Source organism: Balaenoptera acutorostrata, chromosome 6 (genome assembly GCF_949987535.1).
Source record: "Balaenoptera acutorostrata chromosome 6, mBalAcu1.1, whole genome shotgun sequence".
In the NCBI taxonomy this organism is placed as follows: domain Eukaryota; kingdom Metazoa; phylum Chordata; class Mammalia; order Artiodactyla; family Balaenopteridae; genus Balaenoptera; species Balaenoptera acutorostrata.
This window is the reverse complement of record NC_080069.1, coordinates 668975-690236: the sequence shown is the minus strand read 5'-3', so window position 1 is coordinate 690236 and position 21262 is coordinate 668975. Positions and strand designations below refer to the sequence as shown.

General features: G+C 39.5%; 1 protein-coding gene across 3 annotated transcripts in view; it reads left to right on the top strand.

The window, feature by feature from the left end:
- The window catches only part of SPOCK3 (SPARC (osteonectin), cwcv and kazal like domains proteoglycan 3), a 447340-nt gene that overhangs the window by 267229 nt on the left and 158849 nt on the right, over positions 1–21262 (top strand). For all 3 annotated transcript variants that reach the window (XM_057549436.1, XM_057549435.1, XM_057549437.1), the window contains one exon: positions 9274–9397. In XM_057549436.1, coding sequence (XP_057405419.1) covers positions 9274–9397 — 124 coding nt within the window. The remainder of the gene's footprint in view (positions 1–9273; positions 9398–21262) is intronic.

The window sequence follows — 21262 nt, the reverse complement described above, 5'->3', positions numbered from 1 at the left end:
GTGAAGACAGCACAGGGAGGAAAAGCTCTGTTTTCCGTCCCTGAACTTTGGATGATCTTTAATAATTGTTTTAAATAAAATGTGGCATTTAATTGTTAAGGCTTTTGCCAAAGCTGTCAGGTCTATTTATCCAACAGTTGCTAAAAATATTTCTTACGTTCAGAAAAACAAACAAAAACCAAGAGAATTTTTCATAGTCAAGACATATTTTTGATATATAAAATACATCTTGAATGATCAGTCTGTTCCCATGTGTTTTGATAAGTGCTGCGTTGTTAGTCATTTTCTTTTAGGTGGAATATTTTTCCCTTTTTAAGCTGCATATCTGTCACTGTTATTTTAAAAATGTCAAGATGGTTTTCCGAATATAGACTCTCCTTGATCTTTGAGAATCACACATTTTCATGAACTCAAATCTTAGTTCCTGCTTTGCTATAGAACTGCTGAAGGTCAAATTAAGGACACAGTTAATGGTCAAAAGCTTGCTTTACTTGTGAACATTAATAATTGGAAAAATGAAGCATTTCCTAATTCTTATTTTAAATACAGGAAGTATAGTGAGCAAATATTCTTATATGCTCATATCTGACATGCAAACATGCATGTCAACACAAATTAAATAGAACCAGTTTATATATTAGTTAATTAATCTTCATACTGATTCCCTGAATCAGAATCACATATATGGTGTTGTATTATTTATTACACTCTAGATAATTTTCAGGTTTAATTGGCCAGATGTGCTCTCCAGGTACCACTTACTGGTCGTGATCTTTTTTTAAGTAAAATTTGATCTATGCTGTCATTTTTTACCTATTAAGTGAAACTGATCTAGAAATTTATGAACTGTGGGAGTGTGGTCTTCCATGACATTTAAAATTTCGTATGTACATTTATGGCAAGAAAAACATCAGTTTCAAAATGAAAAGGAGAACACGTGACATCCACAGTGGCCAAAGACAAGCAGTAGAGACTTGAGAAGATAATGCAGCTCTCTCAACCTCCCTCTTCCTAGCTTCAGAATTTAAAGAATAATGCACATTGCATGAGATTGCTACAATAATAGATAAAATTGTAATATGTGTATCTGGCATGTGAAAGGCTATCAAAACATGTGAAAATCTAACCTTACATTTGTGTAAACATTTGACTCAGTTCCTGAAATTTTGCTTTATGGTAACATTTTATTGGCTTGAAAGCAATCAGTAACTCTCTTATACATACTTATTAATTAGGTAATTGATTTATCGTATGTTAAGATCATGAATTCCCAGTCTGTTGGCCTGTATTTTGCTGAAAATAGACGTGAGGACATTTCTAGCCCATAACAACTCCAGTGACTCTCTTTATCTTACATAACGGAGATCCTTTGCAGTTGAATATACTTTTACCATAGTTTAAGTGAAGAGGTCTTTACTAATTAAAATACTGTTTGGAATTAAATATATGGAAACATCAGAGACCTAGAACCCTAGAGTCTGAATTCAACATCATCTACATTTTCTACGTTTCGAAGCTTTATTACTCATTCAATCCATTGGAGCTCAGATTGAGAAATAGATTATGAGGGTCATTGATAGTGATGTCTGTTTTGAAATTTTGAAGTTATTTATTGATGTCTTCAATAATTGTGAGTATGCTCACTGCTTAATAAAACATATTTACTTGTCAGAATATATTATTCAGACATCATTATAACTTGTCTATGATTCAGATATCTCAAGCAATCTCGCCCCATGCAACATCATACTTCAAGCCATGATGAGGTATTTGTGTCGCTCGGTAACGCAAGTCAAGGTCAAAAACCACAACACGTGTCCGGTACTCACTGTCTATGCTGCTGATTTGTGCTGTGTGTCTTTACATAAGTAATTAAGTAATTTTATTAAAGATTTATAGACTCGTGGAATGATCTAGAGCAAATGATCCATACAGATGAAGCTTCGAATTGTATCCATGAAGAAGTTAAGACCCAGGGAGGCTGCTGACTTGCCAGGATGTATTGATGACACAGTCAAAAGTGCAATTCGGATCAAACTGGAATGAGCTTTTTTCAGCTAACCATTTTGGTAACATCATTTACGCACTTTCTAAAATCAGGGTAAATCCTAAAATGTGGAAATCGTGTTCAAATTATATTGTTAAAATGCACAACGTGGTTCAGGAAACAGAAAACCAGATAGACTGAAACTGAGTCAACGGAAGTGGAAGGAATGCACGTGGGATTTATTAGGAACGTCAGAGGCTAACGAGCTTCCAGGTGTGACTGAGGCTGGAAAGTGATGCTGGAGACCCGCGTGCAGGGTGAGTCAGGACCAGAAGACAGCTCAGGGAGAGAGGAGGCAACCCAGCTGCCGCGGAGGAGCCGTGTGCCGGAACACGAGCCGTAGATAAACACTTCTCTGTGAGCCTAACTTTCCAGCCATTAGAGGCATAACAGGTATATTGGTATGAAACTTAGCACCTTGAATGGGGGAATATTTTTTAAAAAAGATTTTGAGAAAAAACCTTGACTTTGTGTATTATAAATTATCATTTAATGGCTTCAATTCCCTGGGTTCAAATATACAGTTATTTGCTCTTTACGGAAAAGAATCATGGGCATATAGGATGTCATTATAAGGTGGATAAATAAATGTTTAACTTTAATCTTCAAACTGAAGTATATACTTAGCAGTTCTCTTAAAAGGCAATATAGGGGTGGGGGAGGGAGAGGTACAAACTATCGGATGTAAGATGGGCTCATGGAAGTATGTACAACACGGGGAATAGAGCCAATATTTTGTAATAACTGTAAACGGAAGGTAACCTTTCAAAATTGAATAAACAATAAATTTTTAAAAAGGTATTATTTGAAGAGTCTGATTCTAGCAGGGTTGCAGTTGGAATAGTAATTTTTTAAAATTTCAGGGTTTGGCAGCCAGTTTGAGTTTTTATACATCAGTAATGGGAGAAAACTATATTTACCCAATCTGATAATAATTCAGAATAAGTCATTGCAAATAGCCTTTGATATATCAAAAAATTAGACTTCCTCTCAGAGGTTAAAGATCGTTTGCACCTAGAGTATTCAGAGTAATATATTTAGCGATGCTTTTGCCAAACCTATTTTTTTACTGAGGTGTAATTGACTGACAATATTAGTTTCAGGCGACCAACACAGTAATTCCATATTTTTATACATTACAAAGTGATCACCATGACTAGTCAAGTACCCTGTGTCACCATACAAAGGTGTTACAATCTTATTATTATTTTTCATTGAAGTATACTTGACTTACAATATTATATTAATTTCAAGTGTACAATATTGATTCAATATTTTATAGATTATACTCCATTTAAAGTTATTATAAAATATTGACTATATTCCCTGTGCTGTATATTACTTTTATATTATATATTATTTTACATATTATTTATTTTTATAATTCTGTGTATTTTTATAGCTTATTTATTTTATACATTGTAGTTTGTACCTCTTAATCCCCAACCCTATCTTGCACCTCCTCCAACTGCAATATTATTGACTATATCCCCTCTGCTATACATTTACATCGCCGTGACTTACTTATTTTATACCTGGAAGTTTCTACCTCTTAATCTCCTTCACCTATTTCTTTGCTCCCTCCAACCCCCTCCCTTCTTGCGGCCACCTATTTGTTCTGTAAATCTATGACTCTGCTTATGTTTTGTTATGTTTGTTCATTTGTCTTCTAGATGCCACATGTAAGTGAGATCATACAGTATTTGTCTTTCTCTCTCTGAGTTATTTCACTTAGCATAATGCCTTCCAGGGTAATCCATGTTGTCGCAAATAGCAAAACTTCATTGCTTTTTTTTTTGGCTGAATAATATTCCGTCATATATATGGACCACATCTTCTTTATCCATTCATCTGTTGATGGACACTTAGGTTGTTTCCATATCTTGGCTATTGTGAATAATGCTGCAATCAACATAGGAGTGTGTGTATCTGTTCAAATTAGTGTTTTTGTTTTCTTCAGAAAAATACTCGGAAATGGAATTGCTGGATCCTATGGTAATTCTATTTTTAGTTTTTTGAGGAAACTCCATTCTGTTTTCCATACTTTCTATACCAGTTTACAATCACACAACAATGCACGAGGGCTCCCTTTTCTCCATATCCTCACCAACATTTGTTAATTTGCGTTCTTTTCGATGATGGCCATTCTGACAGGTGTGAGGTGTTATCTCATTATGGTTTTGATTTGCACTTCCCTGACAATTAGTGATGTTGAGCATCTTTTCATGTGCCTGTTGGCCATTTGTATGTCTCCTTTGGAAAAACTTATATTCAGATCCTCTGCCCGTTTTTTAATCGGGTCGCTTCTTCCTTCCTTCCTTCCTTCCTTCCTTCCTTCCTTCCTTCCTTCCTTCCTTCTTTCCTTCCTTCCTTCCTTTCTTTCTTTTCTTCCCTTTCTTTCTTTCTTTTTTTCTTTCTTTCTTTCTTTCATTTTTGTGTTGAGTTGTATTAGTTCTTCATATATTTTGGACTTTAACCCCTTATTGGGTGTATAGTTTGCAAATATCTTCTCCCATTCAGTAGGTCTTTTTAAAAAATTTTGTTGACAGTTTCTTTCACTGTGCAAAAACCTTTTAGTTTGAAGTAGTCCCATTTGCTTATTTTTGCTTTTGTTTCCTTTGCCTAAGTAGACAATCCAAGAAAATATAGTTAAAACTGATGTCAAAGAATGTACTACCTATGTTTTCTTCTGGGAGTTTTGTGGTTTCAGGTCTTACATGTAAATTTTTAATTCATTTTGATTTTTTTTTTTTTTTTGGTATATGGTGTGGGAAAGCAGTCCAATTTGATTCTTTTGTGTGTAGCTGTCCAGTTTTCCCAGCACCACTTATTGAAGAGGTTGTCTTTTCCACATTCTGTATTCTTGCCTCCTTAGCTGTAGATTAATTGACCGTATAAGTGTTTATTTCTGGGCTCTCTTTTCTGTTCCATTGCTCTAGGTGTCTGTTTTTGTGTCAGTACCACACTGTTTTGATTACTGTAGCTTTGTAGTATGGTCTCAAGTCAGGAGTATGATGCCTCCCGCTCCGTTCTTTCTCAAGATTGTTGTGGCTATTCAGGGTCTTTTGATTATCAGTACAAATTTTATAATTACTTTTTCTAGTTCTGTGAAAAATGCCATTGTTATTTTGATAGGGGTTGCATTGATTCTTGATACGTCTGGCTAAAGGTTTATCAATCTTGATTATTTTTTCAAAAAACAGCTCTTCATCAGTCTTTTCTGTTCTCTCTTTGGTCTCTATTTCATTTTTTTTCTGTTCTGATCTGTTTATTTTGTTTGTCTGTTTCTAAGATAGTCCTCCATCTCCCCCTTTTGCCTAATTCTCTGTGTTTATTTCTATGTATGATGTAGGTTGGTTATGTTTCCTGATCTTGGAGAAGTGTCCTGTGAGGCCCAGCTGCACACTCGTGTCCGTCACCAGAGCTGTGTGCTCTAGGGGTGCCCCTGTGTGGGCTGTGTGGGCCCTGCTGTTGAGGGGGAGCTGACTACACTGGGCCGGCTGATAAGCAGGGCTGGTCCCCAGCCTGGTTGGCTGCCAGGCCCTGTTCTGTGAGGTGGCTGCTGGCCTGCTGGTGGAGGGGGGCCGGGTCCGAGAGCAGATTGCCAAGTCTAACTTCTTACCTGTCATTCACCTGTCCCAGATGCCAGGCATCCATTCTGATAGCCTCAGCCAGCTCCACCTTTTCCCAAGCACTTGACTTTGCCCATCTTGGTCTGTACACTCACTGCCAGGATTTTATCTCTCATGTAAACACATTTTGCTCTTCTTTAAATAGGGCCTTGAAAATATAATTAAAAAGCAATCTGAAAAATGTTTACATATTACACATAATGCATAGATATTTAATTAAATCTTAGAAATGTGTTTATAGCTCATAAACTACACTAATTTTCCTAAGAACAAACAAATATTTTAACAGACAAGATTTTGATTAACACTAATTCTGAGAAACATTCCTGATGCTAAAGCAAACAAATTCTGAATCACAGGATAAGTCTGATAAAAGAGACTCTGGAATGAAAAGCTCTCTTCCTTGGTGAAGAGACTTGAGTGGAGGTACCACATGTACCCGGACAGGTGGAACCCTCAGGGTGCTGAGGGGACCCCGAGGGTGGTCCAGGTGTGCCGCCCACCCCACCACACACACCGGCCTGTTTGGGCTGTTCTGACAAATGGTCAGAGTTACTAGAATTCCTCGAGTCCTGTTAACAATACAGTTTATTTGCCCCTCAGTACCTGCTGTGAGGTTGATCATTTTGTTTTCACATGAAACAACCTTATTTTCACAATCGTAGACGTTTTGATTTTTGAAATGAAGGATGTACATGTCCTATTTGTCTATATCTAGCGATTCTTCTTAGTCTATGGTTAATTGATTTATGGAGTTGTAGAAGTACTTTTTTATTCAAATAACAGTCTTAGAAATTCATTTGTATTCATACCCTAATTCCAAGATGAATATATGCCTGGATAAACCATCTTCTATACCGCCCTGTATGTGCTTGAATGTAATTTGTCTTTCTACAGAAAATGTCATAAACCATTTTCTTCAGGTCAGAGATGATTTAAGAACACATAAAATCTATGATATTTAGAATATTGGATTTCAAATTTAGCCTCTAATTTTGTAGACCAATTTGTCCTTTCTAGAAAGACTGTGTTCTGATGATAAAATGCTAAGTGCTTCCTTTGGATTTACTGAGTATAGTGAAAAGTTCATGACTCACTGTTCTCCATGTGTATGGCATGAATAATATATTAAAACATGAATTCTGTTGAATTTATCGTCATCTAATGTTGTATTTATTTTAAACTAAACATAAGTAAATATTCTGCTGGTTTACAGAATAGTATAATTTGTCATCACCTCAAGCAAAATGGTGATGCAAATATAAGCAATATTATGATGCTTCCAATGTTGATGATACTTAAGCAAATCCTGAGCAGGATGAAATCTACATAAAAAATACCATCTCTATTGATATACTTCAGGAATCTGAAAGAGTTTAGGCTTCAGCAGTGTTGACTTTGAAGGGAATAATGATAACTAAAACTTTTTACCCCAAAACTTATTTTACAGGTAAGTTGTAAAGTCACTGTTTAAGAAGTCATTTGAATTTTAATAATTTCTAGTAAATCTTCCAATTTTCAAAAAGATTTCACTTCTAGATATAATTACTGTTTGAATTATATATAAAAGACTTCATCATGTATCAGAAAATGTTTATACAAGAAAGTAATGTCACAATCTTAGTTTCTGTGTTTCAGTGGAGTTTTAAAGTTAGGAAAAGGGAATGAGGTGATTACAAGGAGTCATAGTGTTGACATATATATGTCATAGTGTATAGACAGGTGCATATCCCAAAGCAACAGCAATAAAGACATCCTGTTCTAATAAAATACTTTTTATTGATTAGAAGCCTGTGCTTGGTAATGATTTCTCCTAATGTAACTGAAGAGCAAATAATTTCATAATTTCGTGCCTTGTTTTGATTGCACACAGTGAAAGAACAAGGCAAACATACTATTTTATGTTTCTTGTTTCTCTCTGCTACGTCTCTGTGACTTATGAGTCTGGAGGTGGTGTAGAATAATGTCCCTGGTTTTCCAGTCATTGTTTTGATTCCCATTAGGATTTTGTGCCAATCTTTTAATCAGTAATAGCAGCATGGTTATTTTCCCTTTTGTGTCTCTTACGAGGTGACATCTGTGGCCAGACAAGATTTTAAAGTGGTCATTTGGCAGAATTTACAAAATTTAAATGAAGAAAATGTGTTTGGAGCTATCATAGGCTTCTTTTTGAGGGGGAAGTGGCTGGGGGAGAGGGATGAGGGGGTAAGAGAAGGTGATAAACCTTTTCCCAAAGCCCACCCAAATGTTATCACAATTTAAACTACATTAGTCCAAACTTCTTTCCCTATAATGAGGATTAACCCTACACTTCTTAGTTGTCTTTTGGGGTTCCTTTTTTGTAGATTTGACTTATTCATGAAAAGAAAAGCCAAAAGGCAGCAAATGTTTCCAGTAAAACCTCATTTCTCATCTTGATAGAGACATCAAATTACTCTCCATGAGCCGTTTTAATGAACAAGACCGAGTGCTGATTTACTGGAGGACTTCTAACTAGGAAATGCTTGTGTAGAGATTCCCTGTTGTTTTTATTCCTACTTTTAAGGCCTTTGCCCCTTTCTGTGTGAACTGTTCACACAAATAGGCCAAGCACAAGCAGTTTAATCAAAGTGGAGAAACGGATAATTTAGGAGTAGGTAGCGGAAGAGAATGGGTTTTCCCACTTTATTCCAGATCAAAGCCGGATGGATGTATTTTGAGTTCTTTCCACACAAGAAAGAGAGGATTGGCTCTCACGGAACCTGCTAATTGGGCTCTCTAAATACTGGTCTTTGCTGGAAAAGTGTTTGTTATTGCTATTTTCTCTAAAAGTAAGCTGCTCTTATTTTCATGCACCTCTGGGACGCCTGGTGAATTAGATGTCTGCTTTCTAATACTATTTGTAGTAGAATTCTAGGGTTGCCCTTGGGAAGGTTCCAGACATGTGAGTTGTTTGGGGGGCTGTTAAAAACACATTTCACAACCACAAATTAAAACCGGAGAATCCATATGATGAAGTGTAACTGTAGTCTATATGTAACCAGAGGAATCTTTTTAAGGAATATATTCTTTTTTTTTTAAATTTTTCACATGAGAACATGGTTTCTTTTATTTATTTATTTATTTATTTATGGCTGTGTTGGGTCTTCATTTCTGTGCGAGGGCTTTCTCTAGTTGCGGCAAGCGGGGGCCACTCTTCATCACGGTGCGTGGGCCTCTCACTATCGCGGCCTCTCTTGTTGCGGAGCACAGGCTCCAGACGCGCAGGCTCAGTAGTTGTGGCTCACGGGCCTAGTTGCTCCACAGCATGTGGGATCTTCCCAGACCAGGGCTCGAACCCTTGTCCCCTGCATTGGCAGGCAGATCCTCAACCACTGCGCCACCAGGGAAGCCCCCTTAAGGAATATATTCTTATTTTATTATAGGAAAACCTTGATTATGAAACAAAAGTTTATGAAGAACACTATGGATTAATACATTGAAAACGAGGATACAGTTTACTGATTCTAATTTATCTTGAAGAGTTGGAATGGCAGTGGAGAAAAGGCATGATGCTAATGTAAATTTATTTTATAAATAAATGCACTAAGTATGCTTGTTTTATTTTTTCAACAGTATGAAAGATGCAGGAGTTGGGCAGAAGCAGTGGAGGGGTCCCCGGACATCCACCTGCCAGCAGTGCCTGGGGGTCTCTACCAGCCCCGTCTGTGGTTCAGATGGACATACCTACTCTGCTCAGGTAAGACAACGATAGTCATTTAGTATAAAACATATCCGTATTCATATATGTGTGTACACAGTCATTAGAAAGTGATCAAAACTGTTAGTTCTCCAATCTTTTAAAATCTTTTAAAATATCTTTTAAAATAATGTGAATAATATCACTAGTTGGGAATATGATTCAAACATTTGTACATTTGTTTCTCCTATACAGAATTTTTAAAGTTTGACATATTGATTCTGTGACCACTCTGAACCCTCAGATATTAAAACCAGCGTTTCCTTTCTTGCTACTCTGAGAGAGGGCAGAAGCGTTGCCATGTATATAATAATGTTAACAGTTATAACAGCTGTCCCAGCTAAAATCTGTCAGTATCATTGCTGTTTTATTTCCTATATTATCTCATTTAAGCCCCCCAAAATTCCTTACAGCAAAGGAGAAAAACAAGGCTCAGAAAGAAATAGCACATTTCACATATTTAGCTGACACCGAAGCCCGGATTTGATGTCTTCTCTGATTCAGTGTCTCTAGCTACATTAATCTGCACCTCATTTGATGCCCCATATCGCTCAAATATTTAGGAGGTTTTAAGAACGTCACGTAATCAGACATCGATGAGTTTTCTTAGATTATGTGACAGGGAGGAATACAGCTCATGACCTCTTACCTGAAACTTCAGGGTCACATTTATGAATTTAGATTTTTCTAAAATGTATTTTGAGAAGGTAAGATAGCACATTATGTAGTGTCCCCAGTGGGACTTTACCCTGTAATTAAACAGATCAACATTTCTTCTAGAAACTATGAAGTCTATAAAGTAACTTTTTGCTTAAAGTTACTATAAAGTTACTTTTGCTTAAAGGTTACTATAAAGTAACCTTTTGCTTAAAGCAAAGTATATTCCAGAAGTTTTTGGCTATCAGAACACTGTGTTTGGTGCGTACCACTTTATGAACCATACTTTGTCTCAGAAAATATTTCCCTACAACTTGCACCGGCAGTTTACAATTGACAAGAGGGCTACAAGGACAAGGAAACTTAATACAGTCAGTAGATATGTGCATAGTGCTTACTGGGTGAGGCTACCATGTGCCTGTTTGCTGAAGTTTTCAGGGTGTATGTGGAGGTGGAGATATTGCTAGGAGGAAGGAGTGTGTCACCCATCCTCTCAACACTACCTCGATCTCGGGGACCCTCTGCTTTGCAAGCTGAAATTCCTGCTGTCAGTGCAAGGGAGAAGGAACCCACCTCATATTCTCACACCCCACAGCTCTCGATGTGGAACCCATTATGCTGATTTATTAAATCACAACAAAGGATGCAGATTCTAGTATTCAAAGTGGTAGCTGGAGTTCCTTGGAAAGCAGATTTGACTCCTAAGTTGACCTGTTGAACATGGATGGTTGAACAGGTTGAGTCAAGAGAGAGACTGAGGTCATTCCCAGCATCCCCCTGGGGGAGCGCTGTGTCTTTCTCAGCCTCAGGAATGTACCTGCTGTGGGCCCTGGTGTGTTAGCACCGGCGAGGGGGTCGTCCTCCCTGGAGAGGGCCAGCGTTAGACCACCGTCTGCCTCTCTAGGACCCTCTTGACATGATCCAGTCTCTGACAGTGAACTCTCACAAGGCACAGAGGTACGATCACAAGAGGTTTCCACCTGTTGAGACCACGTGGGAGGCTTTGTTTGATGATTTTAGAGAAACACAGTCTCCCACTCAGGACTAAATACTCCTGCCATAAGTAGACTAATTCACGTGGATTCACAGTTCCTCGGGGTTTCCCACTGTTGTGAGGCCCCAGCTTACAATCCTACGCCCTCACTGATATTGTCAATAAAACGATTCTAAATAATCCATCCTTGAATTATTAATTTAACATTTATTTGGATATGTCTCACTTTCAATACGTGCCTTGTTTGTATAGAAAGACATAAAAAGAACATGGTTCAAATGAATGAGTTTTTAGTCACCCCAAACTTCAATCTTCATTTCTGTTGATTCTCATTTAAGTTGGTGATTTTTCCACTTTTGATCACCAATTCTAGTCTTAAGTGTCTGCGCTGACGGCAGGCTGAACTGTATAATATAATGCAAACTATATAGTGATCTCAGCCCAGGAGGAACCCAGACCAAACTCTTCTTACTAACACTTTTTAGAAATTCATGGGATTTAAATTCAAATTAAGGCCTCAACCTTTTTTCTGTGAGACAGGCATTGCCCTAGGCTATTTAGGCATCGAGAACAAAGACTGCAGAGGCCAGTGCCTTCTGGAGAAGCTTATCTTGTCATATGAGCAAGATAATAAATAAGGCAGGTGCAGGAGTCGTGGGACCTTTCTTCTGGCTCTTGCCTCACTCAGCTTTGTCAGTAGACCAAGCAAACCCTGACAGGGCAGATTTAAACAGCTTTTGGGGGCTGGTGGGCATTTGCGCTCAGAGTAAAGGTAGAGCTCCAAATCCCAAGCTCCGTGCAATCCAGGAAGCTCTTTCCTTGGAGCTGAGTGATCCTGATGTGATGAAGACTGGCCAGAGCCAGGCCGTCTGGTCTAGAGTGAGGGACCCTACATCCGGGTCTTCTTACCATCCCTCTGTATTCTGGACACCCTGCATTGATGTACAGGGTTTTCAGTTCGGTTCGGTTTTGTTTTACTACTACAAACAATATTCCTATATGTTCTATTTTAGACCCACAATATTTTCTCATTACCTTCAGCTCAATTTATCGAGATGAAGTTATAAATTATATTCCGCCGTACAACATAATTGGAGGAGAGGTCGTTACAAAGCACAGTAGGTCCAGCAGCTGGGGCTGAGGTGAGAAAGACAGTTATGAGAAGGTCTCCAAAGGAAACTTTAGTCAAAGGTCATAACGAGGATTTAATCTTGGAAAGTGCCCCTCATTACACAAAGGAACCGATTTTGAATAATTATTTTATTAGCCTTCAAGCTCTGAATGTGTCAGCTTGTCTAGCAGTCCTCAGAGGAGTGTTTTTAAAATGTTTGCAGAAAAGACAAAGGCACAGATGAATAACTGAAAAAATAGATTTACTTGGAGAAATATTGGGACTCGTGATTTTCATAAAAAGTGTTTATGTAATGTTATCTAATTTTTTTCATGTTAAGAAAAGCGATGGACTGTTTTAGAAGCCTACTTAATCATTCTTTTCAGAAGAACCCATGTTTTCTGAATTCTTCCGAATTCAGCAGTAGTAGAAAAATCGAAATATAAGTCTGTTCAAGGCTGTTTGAGAGGTAGTCATTCCTGAAATTGACACAAAAGATGAAGGTCTCTGTTTCTTCCTTCAGGCAAAGTCTATTTGCATTGTATTGCCCGGCCTCAGTGAAACCAGGAATTGTTCTCCAATGTAGCATCTATGTTAGAACTAGGGCATGTTTGTGTCTGACTTGTGTAAATTGTACGCTACATCTGCTGAGCAGAAGTCAGCAAATAATACTGATGTTCTAGAGCTCAGCCGGGTGTCTGTAACATAAAGTCCCCAGGCACAACGTGCTGGGTGGTTTTTGATGCTTTTCTCTCATTTTTAGTCATGCAGTGCTTGGGAGCTGAACTATTGCAATAAAGGTCAGTATAGGAAACTGCGTGTGTGTGCATGCGTGTGTGTGTGTGTGTTGAGGAAAGGCAAGTAAATAGAAAGCTTATCCATCTTATTCTGCAGTTCCCGACACCAGCTGCAGAGATGCTACTTAAATTGGCTTGGGACGAGGCCCTGGGAATCTAAATTTTAAAAGCTCCCTAAGTGATCTTTATGTGTAGGCATGGTTGAGAACCACTGTTGCATCCCTTCAATCTATTGCCTTTGAATTCTTAGATATAACAGTTGTTGTTCTTGTTTTTAATAAAATAGAACAGTAACATTAGCACCGAAGTGGAAGCACTTGCTCTTCATTGTAATTTGAGAAAATTCCGTTTTAATGTTCGACGTTCTCCTATTAGCGTTTGGTATTTACCTGTCCTGCCTGCCTTCCCCTGAACACTTTGAGCTGAGATAATTTTATTTTGAAAGATCGACAATCAGAAATAGATGTGCACTGTTTCTCTTTGAACTGCTTTTCAACTTGGCTTGGCTTTTGGCTCCTGGCTTGGGACGCTGTATTTTTGAGGGTTAAGGCTTCAGTCTCTCGGTACACCAGACACCTGCATCTCCTTCCCCAGGACTTTGCTTCATGGATTATTTTATGCTTCTCTGTAGCCTTAACAAAGACGTAGGCTTGCTTTCCTGGCCTGTTCAAGAGTCTTGAGTTATATATATTGAATGAGTTTAGGACAGTGTTCACTAGTTTCTACATTGATATATTGATTTATTTATTTATTTTTTTTTTTGAAATGAGTTTTATTTATTTATATATTTATTTATTTATTTTATTTATGGCTGTGTTGGGTCTTCGTTTCTGTGCGAGGGCTTTCTCTAGTTGTGGCAAGCGGGGGCCACTCTTCATCGCGGTGCGCGGGCCTCTTCACTATCGCGGCCTCTCCTGTTGCGGAGCACAGGCTCCAGACGCGCAGGCTCAGTAGTTGTGGCTCACGGGCCTAGTTGCTCCGCGGCATGTGGGATCTTCCCAGACCAGGGCTCGAACCCGTGTCCCCTGCATTGGCAGGCAGATTCTCAGCCACTGCGCCACCAGGGAAGCCCTGATTTATTTTTGAAATTGTAATCTTACTTTTGTGTGAGTAACTTTGTTAAAATGGTCTTTCACCAAACTCCACAGATATTATAGAGGTTTTGTAATTTTATTAATTTCTTCAGTTATGTTTAATGTAGTTCCTTAGGAAAATGAAAAGTTGGCAAACGTATATGTTGTCACACACTTATCTTTGAAGTAGCGACCATCAGTAAAATCTGAATCTACGTTTTGACCCATGGTCTTTACTGCTTGTTTCGCACTCTGCCTTGCCAGTTGCTCCATGACACACTGGATGCTCTTGGCCACGGCTTCAGCAAGACTGACCACATTTACCGGCAACTCAGAAAATGCCAAATTCAGTGATTATTCCAAAGCTCTTTCCTTATTAGGTGGAAATGAAGCAGTGGGCAGTGTTATGAGTCCGTTATCATCTTCTGCTTCTTTTTGTTCTCAAATCCCCGATGGTCCTAGACTGTGCAGTGACCATAGCGCCTTTGGACAGAGGCGTAGTGAGGACCTGGGTGCCTTGCCCCAGGGCACGGAGGTTCGGCCACGCTGCTGTGACAGCTGGACACTGAGTTCTGAGGGCCTTCCCAGTGCTCGGGCCAGTGCCTCCCAGGGCGGATGCCAGGGCTGGGCTATGGGGACCAGCCCTGTGCCTGCCTCTCGTCTGACATCTGCTGTAACCTGTGCATTGATCTTGCAGGGTGGTGACCCATGACCTTTTCACTACATTGAACTTCATAATCTCCTATAGATACGTGTGTCTACACTGATCAAGCATTTATTTAGCTCTTTTTGGGGGCAGATACTGTAAACGCTTTGGGTATATTAACTCATGGTTGTCCCTTTTATAGATGCACTGATGCACAGAAGTGAAGTAATTTGCCCAATGTCTCAGCGAAGTCCAGTGTCCATTGTCTAAATCGAAACCATTTTTGCTTTTGCTTTTTTTTTTTGGCGGTGTTAATGTCTTCGTTGCTGTGCGTGGGCTTTCTCTAGTTGCGGCGAGGGGGGCTACTCTTCATTGTGGTGTGTGGGCTTCTCATTGCGGTGGCTTCTGTCATTGTGGAGCATGGGCTCTAGGCGCACAGGCTTCAGTAGTTGTGGTGCGCGGGCTCAGTAGTTGTGGCTCGTGGGCTCTAGAGCGCAGGCTCAGTAGTTGTGGCACATGGGCTTAGTCGCTCTATGGCATGTGGGATCTTCCCAGACCAGGGCTCAAACCCATGTCCCCTGCATTGGCAGGCGGATTCTTAACCATTGCATCGCCAGGGAAGTCCCCACTTTTTTTTTTTTTAAATAGGTATTTGGAGCAGAAAGACTTTTTAAAAAATTAAGTGCCCTTCCTATTTTTCTAGTTACTACACATAATAAATGTGATGACTATTTTTATTTGAATCACTAAGTAAAGATGGCAGTATATGCCCTTTAAGTTTATAGTTGCTTGTTTCTCACTGGTTTGAAGCCTGTGGTTTCAGAGCCATTTTTCAGAATTGTATTTTTAGAGATTTTTGCATGATACAGAAGCCTAAATCATCAGTTTTCTATGGTTATAACTTCTTGTAGAAGACAATCTTCTGTGTCTTCTTAGGAGACTGAAAGTTTTAACTCTTAGGTTTGTGTGTACGTGGTGATTGGTCTTTGTGTTTGGTAAGAGGCAGGGGGTGAATATCACTTCTTCAGTGTGGCCAGTTGTTGGAACATCCATTTGTTGTTCTTGCCCCATCAGATTGCCTAGGTTTCTTTGTCAAAAGTGAAGTGGTCCTGAAAGTGTGAGTCTGTTTCTGTGTCTGTTTTGTCTCAGGGTATCTGCCCCTAGGATGTGCTGCACCACCTGTTTGCCGCATCTTTATGTTAAGTTTTGAATTCAAGTGCTGCAAGTCTGACTTGATTCCACCTTTTCAGTGCTGCTTCGGCACTTGCCCTTTGCATTTCCATATGAACTTTAGAATCGGTCTGTCAATTTCTACAAAAAACCAGCTTGAATAATCATTAAGATTTTGTCAAGTCTGTAGATAAATTTGAGGAGACAGATAACAATCTTCAAATCCACACACTAGGTATATCTCTTCATTTTGTTAAAGTTAATAAAAATTTTGTAGTTTTTGGTATAGGGACCTGTAATATTTTTTGTTAAATGTATTGCTAACTTATTTTTATTAATGCTACTGTAAATTTAGTTGTGACGTTTATTTGCTAGTATATTGTCATATAACTAATCTTTCTATACTGACTCTGTTTATAGACACCTTGCTAAATTCACTTATTTCTAGCAGTGTTTTGTTGTGGCTGTCTCAGGATTTTCTACACATATAATCATCCTCTTTGAATAGACACAGATTTATTTCTTCCTTTCCTTTTTATGCATTTTTTTCTTTTTCTTGCCTTATTGTTCTGGTTAAGCCTTTCAGTACAATGTTCAATGTACCTCTTTGCCTTAATCCAAATTTAGGAGAAAGTTTTCAGTATTTTACCATTAGGTATGAAGTTACATACAGGTTTTGTATATGCTAATCAGGTTCTCTGCAGCCCTCATAGAATAGAACATGCAGGGTCAGTGTCTATATTTTGTGTTACTATCTATTAAAAATGGGAGAACAATGCATATGTTCACTGGTGGAGTCTCCGTGCTTTCTTAGGTAATATAATTTTTGCCTTTTCGATGAAAGGAACTTGTATTTTGTAAATATTCCACAGGATTTGCATTTCTAAGGAGACCGTTCTCTAAAAATCTTTACATATGTAGAGCACGCTTGAATATACATATTCTCTAAGGGAAGTGTAATAACCGTAGTCGTTGGCATGTAGTAGCTGTCGCTGTGAAAGTCATATAGGCAGGAATTGCTAAAATAATTGAGCAACGCTGTCAAGTAATGGTCTAAGTATTTTGTGTGCTAAGCTAGTATTTAAAACAACCCTAGAAGACAGATTCTGTAGTGGTCCACAATCGTTAGATAAGGGAAAGGAGACGCAGAGCGGCCATGAAGCTAGAAAGTAACGATGCCAGGATCGAGGTCAGCTTAAGGCACACGGTGGCCACTGTGCTGTTCTGGGCGTGGACAGGCCAGCGAGCTCCTGATTGATGCACTTATCAGGCCTGGGTTTTACCCTAGTGATGTCCTCTGTAACCTCAACTATTCGTCACATTATCAAGAAGCAAGAATCATGATGGGCAATAGGAGAGATTTAGAGAAGCCATGTATATTCCAGCTCTTTAAAAACTCAGGTTATAGCAATATAAAGAGGCATCCACGTGTGAAGGTGACTGAGGTATTCTTACCTTGCTGGTAGAAGGCGTTCCCACTGAGATATCCCACGAGTTTCTAGCAAGTTCAGGACCAGCGTGCTGGCAGCACCTTTGGAAAAGCTGTGTCTGCATCTCTTTTGGCTAAATCACAACTCGTGCCAGCAGAGAAAAGATTCTCAGAAAGCTGATACTTAGTGCCTGCCTAGTGTGTGTTGATCGCTGCTCTGAGTTACTATATTAATGCATTTATTCATTAATGTAATGTGATAATTTACATATGAATTATTCCTCAGACAACAGTAGGAGACACAAAAAACACTCACTAATATTTTAAAGATAAGGAATCTGAAGCACAAAGGTATTAAATATATTCATAAGGTCACAGGGCTGGTAAACAGCAAGGCTAGTAATGTGGCTACAAATAAAAGTACGAAAGATATGAAATAATAGTTTGTAATAAATCAGTGTAATGTAGTATGGTATGTATTTATGCATATTAATCATTAATTAATAGCAATGTGGATAACGTTATTATAGGAATGTGGTGTTAATACAGTGAGAAATTATTTTTCTAGGCAAAGAAAAGTCAAGTATGTCCTGTATAGTATCTACTTATATGTGTGTAGATTTATAATCATGTAAATTATGGAATAAACACAGTAGTGTGTGGCTGTCATACCCTTCCAGTGAATGCATGGGCAAATTATAGATTTCCTGCCATCTCTCTGTGATCACTGTGTGTTTCAATGTCTGTTATCTCGCTCCACCTCAATGCTCTCCACCAAGGAAATTGGTCCAGTTCTGTGAACAGACAACAGGTTAAGGATGCTATGGCTTCTGAAACAAGCCAATTAAACAAAAGCCAGCTGAAACTAGGAGTTAATTAAACTCTAATATAGAAACTGGGGGGCAAAAAAGAAATAATACCATTATTGGGTAATAATACCATTATTGCGGTACAATATTTATACCTTTGAACCTGTTCTCTCACAGACCTGGGGTTTTGGATTTCACCACCTCAGAGCAGAGGTCGGGGAAGCCCCAGGATGATAAATAAAATTTAAGGGATTCTGTGTACTCAGTACCCCTAACAGTTGAAAATCCCAACAGAAGTTCTCTCTGTAGAAAAGTACCAGGAATCCAGACTCCTAAGGATTCTCCAGATGGTATTCTGCCAACTCTTTGCTCACATACCAATAAATCTTATAAGTAGAAGAAACACACTAATATAAATAAACCAACAAACTAAATGACAAAAGCCAACAGGTAGGAGGGAACAATGTAAGAACAAAACCAGACAGGTTTCAACAGTTAAATATCAAAATTATCAGATAAATAATTAGGTAAAACAGAACATACAACCACTATATGAAACGTTTTTAATGTGTAAAATGTTTACAGACTTAAAGTGGTATTGAAAGATACAGGAAGACCAACATAATTTCTGAAAATATTAGATTTGCAAAATAACCAAATATGACCTATTCAATTAAAAATATGATTAAAAATTAAACAGATGGATTAGACATTAGATGAAGAGAATTAATGAACTACTATATATGCATATGCATGTGATAATATACATATATAAAACAGAAAATATATGTAACAAAAATAATAAGTTAAGTATATAAACATAATGTCTATTTGTATATATTTGTGTATTTATATATTTCAGAAAAATGACTATTTCAGAAAATATTTCAGAAAAATTATCCAAAAAGGGTAATAGGGGATAGAGACCAGAATGAGAAGGGATAAGTAAATTTAATCTGAGATACAGAAAGAGAAGCCAGAAATAATAAGGTGGAGAAAATGTTAAAAGAGATATTGAAATTTTTTCCAGAAATGTTGAAAGGCATGACTCTACAAATACAAGAAGTACAATGTGCCAGGTAAGAAAAGTAAGAAGAAATTATTGATTATCAAAATAAAATCCAGCCAGATTAAAAAGCCTTATTACTTGCCAAAAATATTATACCATTACACCAACAAAGATGATCTCAACAAGATTAATGGAATTCAGAAAACAGTGGAAAAGCACGCTTACGACATTGAAAGCTAAAGATAATTAAAAGCAGATACTTCAGGAGAAAGTCTCTTCCAAGACTGCTACACAAACATCCTCGTACAGAACAAACTGTCTGTGCCTCTGACGGGAAGACATGCAGAACTATGCGTGACCTAGCAGAACTGCCTCTTATCATATCCACCCTCATTCCCTATCTTCTTGGCCAGAGACTTCTCCTGTAAGTACCTCGCTCCATCAACCACTGCATCCATACGATCAACAGTGCAGGGGCCAATCCTGGTCAGTTTGTCTCAGGCAGCATTTAACGCAGGCTGACAGTCACCAGGGCGATCCAAGCAGAAGGGGAGATGAGCCTGTTTGCAGTGTTGACCCCTCCCCTCTCCAGGGCCCTGGGCCCTACCTCCCCACAAACCCCATAAACCTCCAAGGTCTGCCTTAGAAATCCAAGTGGCTTTTGCCTCAAGTGTCCGTCTTCGTCTCTCCACTTGGCCTGAGGATTTAACCCAGGGACAGCAGGACGCATTAGTGACTGCGTAGACCTCACTTGGCCGAGGAGGCTTTTAGGACAATGATGCCATCCAGTGGTCAGTCATGAAGCTGATGTGAATCCCTTCCAGGAGCAACATGGTGTCATTGATCACCTCACCTAAGATCAGTGACAGTTTTTATATCAGCTTTTCTAATTGGATCCCTCCTGTTAGGGAGAGAACTTCCTGCAAGATGCTCGTAGGGATGAGTCAGGTGTGTCACCTGGAACTGAATGCCCGAGGGTCCCTTCCCTGTGGAGAGAGCTCCTCAGGTATCTGAAGGCTACACCATCTGCTAGGGGCATTTCCTAAAGCAGGTGACAGTCTCAGACCACCCAGCGGGAGCACATCACCTTTTTTTTAGGACAGAGGTGAGTTCATGCCTGGTGTCCATCACCAGTAATGTGCAGGGTGTCCTGGAAAGAAAGTGTTGTTAAAACTGCCATGACCTGCAGGCAGGACCTACGTTGTTCAGGGAACATAGGGTGACAGGGCATCCCATGTGCCCTCCAGCCTGGCTGGGAGAGCTTAGGTGTCCCAACTGAGTTGGAATAATTGACTCTGCTCCTTGTTTTTGGAGTGAAAGCTGGAAAGCAGCCTCTTCCCTGTGTTCTATGTTTTTCCAAAAGACAGTCCTGGTGGCATCCATCCACCTCCGAGGATGGCTAAGAATGGGGTCTGGGAAAGGCATCTGGACATGTTGGCAGGTGTTTACACAGAAGTTAAGGCGTCTGCAGCACTGGGAGGGCACCCAGGGCACCTGCCTTGAGGGGGAGAGACAGGCATGGTTCAGGAAGACGGAGCATCTGTGATTCCTCTCCCTCCGCCACTTCCCAGGGCCTGAGGCGTCCCCTCCCCGGGCGTTGGGGTTGTGGCTCTCCCCGCCTTACCGTAAAATTACCCTGCCAATGACAGCAACTCAGAGGTCCCATTTCTTCCTATCAGCCTCTCAACCTCACCCATAAACATTTCATCCATACGCGTCCAGCCCAGGAGGGAAGAGGGCATTTTTGTGAAAGTTAGAGAGACCCGTTACATCCCCGCCTGTGACCTGCATGGACAAATGTCCAGGGCCACCTCCATCCAACAAGGGAATCCAGGGGCTGGAACCAGAATTGAGTTTAATGCCCAAGGTCCCCCTGTGGACAGGCCATCACGCAGAGGTCCAGCGTCGGACCAGCCTGCAACGTCAATTAGGAAAGAAAGTAAAGATCCTGAATGTTTAAATAAGGCCATATAGTCTCTCTCGTGCTTCCGTCACCCAGGAGCCAGCTGAGCGGTTACGTCCCCTTTCTGGAAGCAGTGGAATTGTGACCACACTGCCTTAGTCGGTGAGACAGGTCCAGCCAGAAACCCTTTTGAGCAGGATTTTGGAGAGACCAGCCATTGCCTACCAAGATCGGTTGCTTGTGGACGGTGAGGGGCAGGGGCTGTCC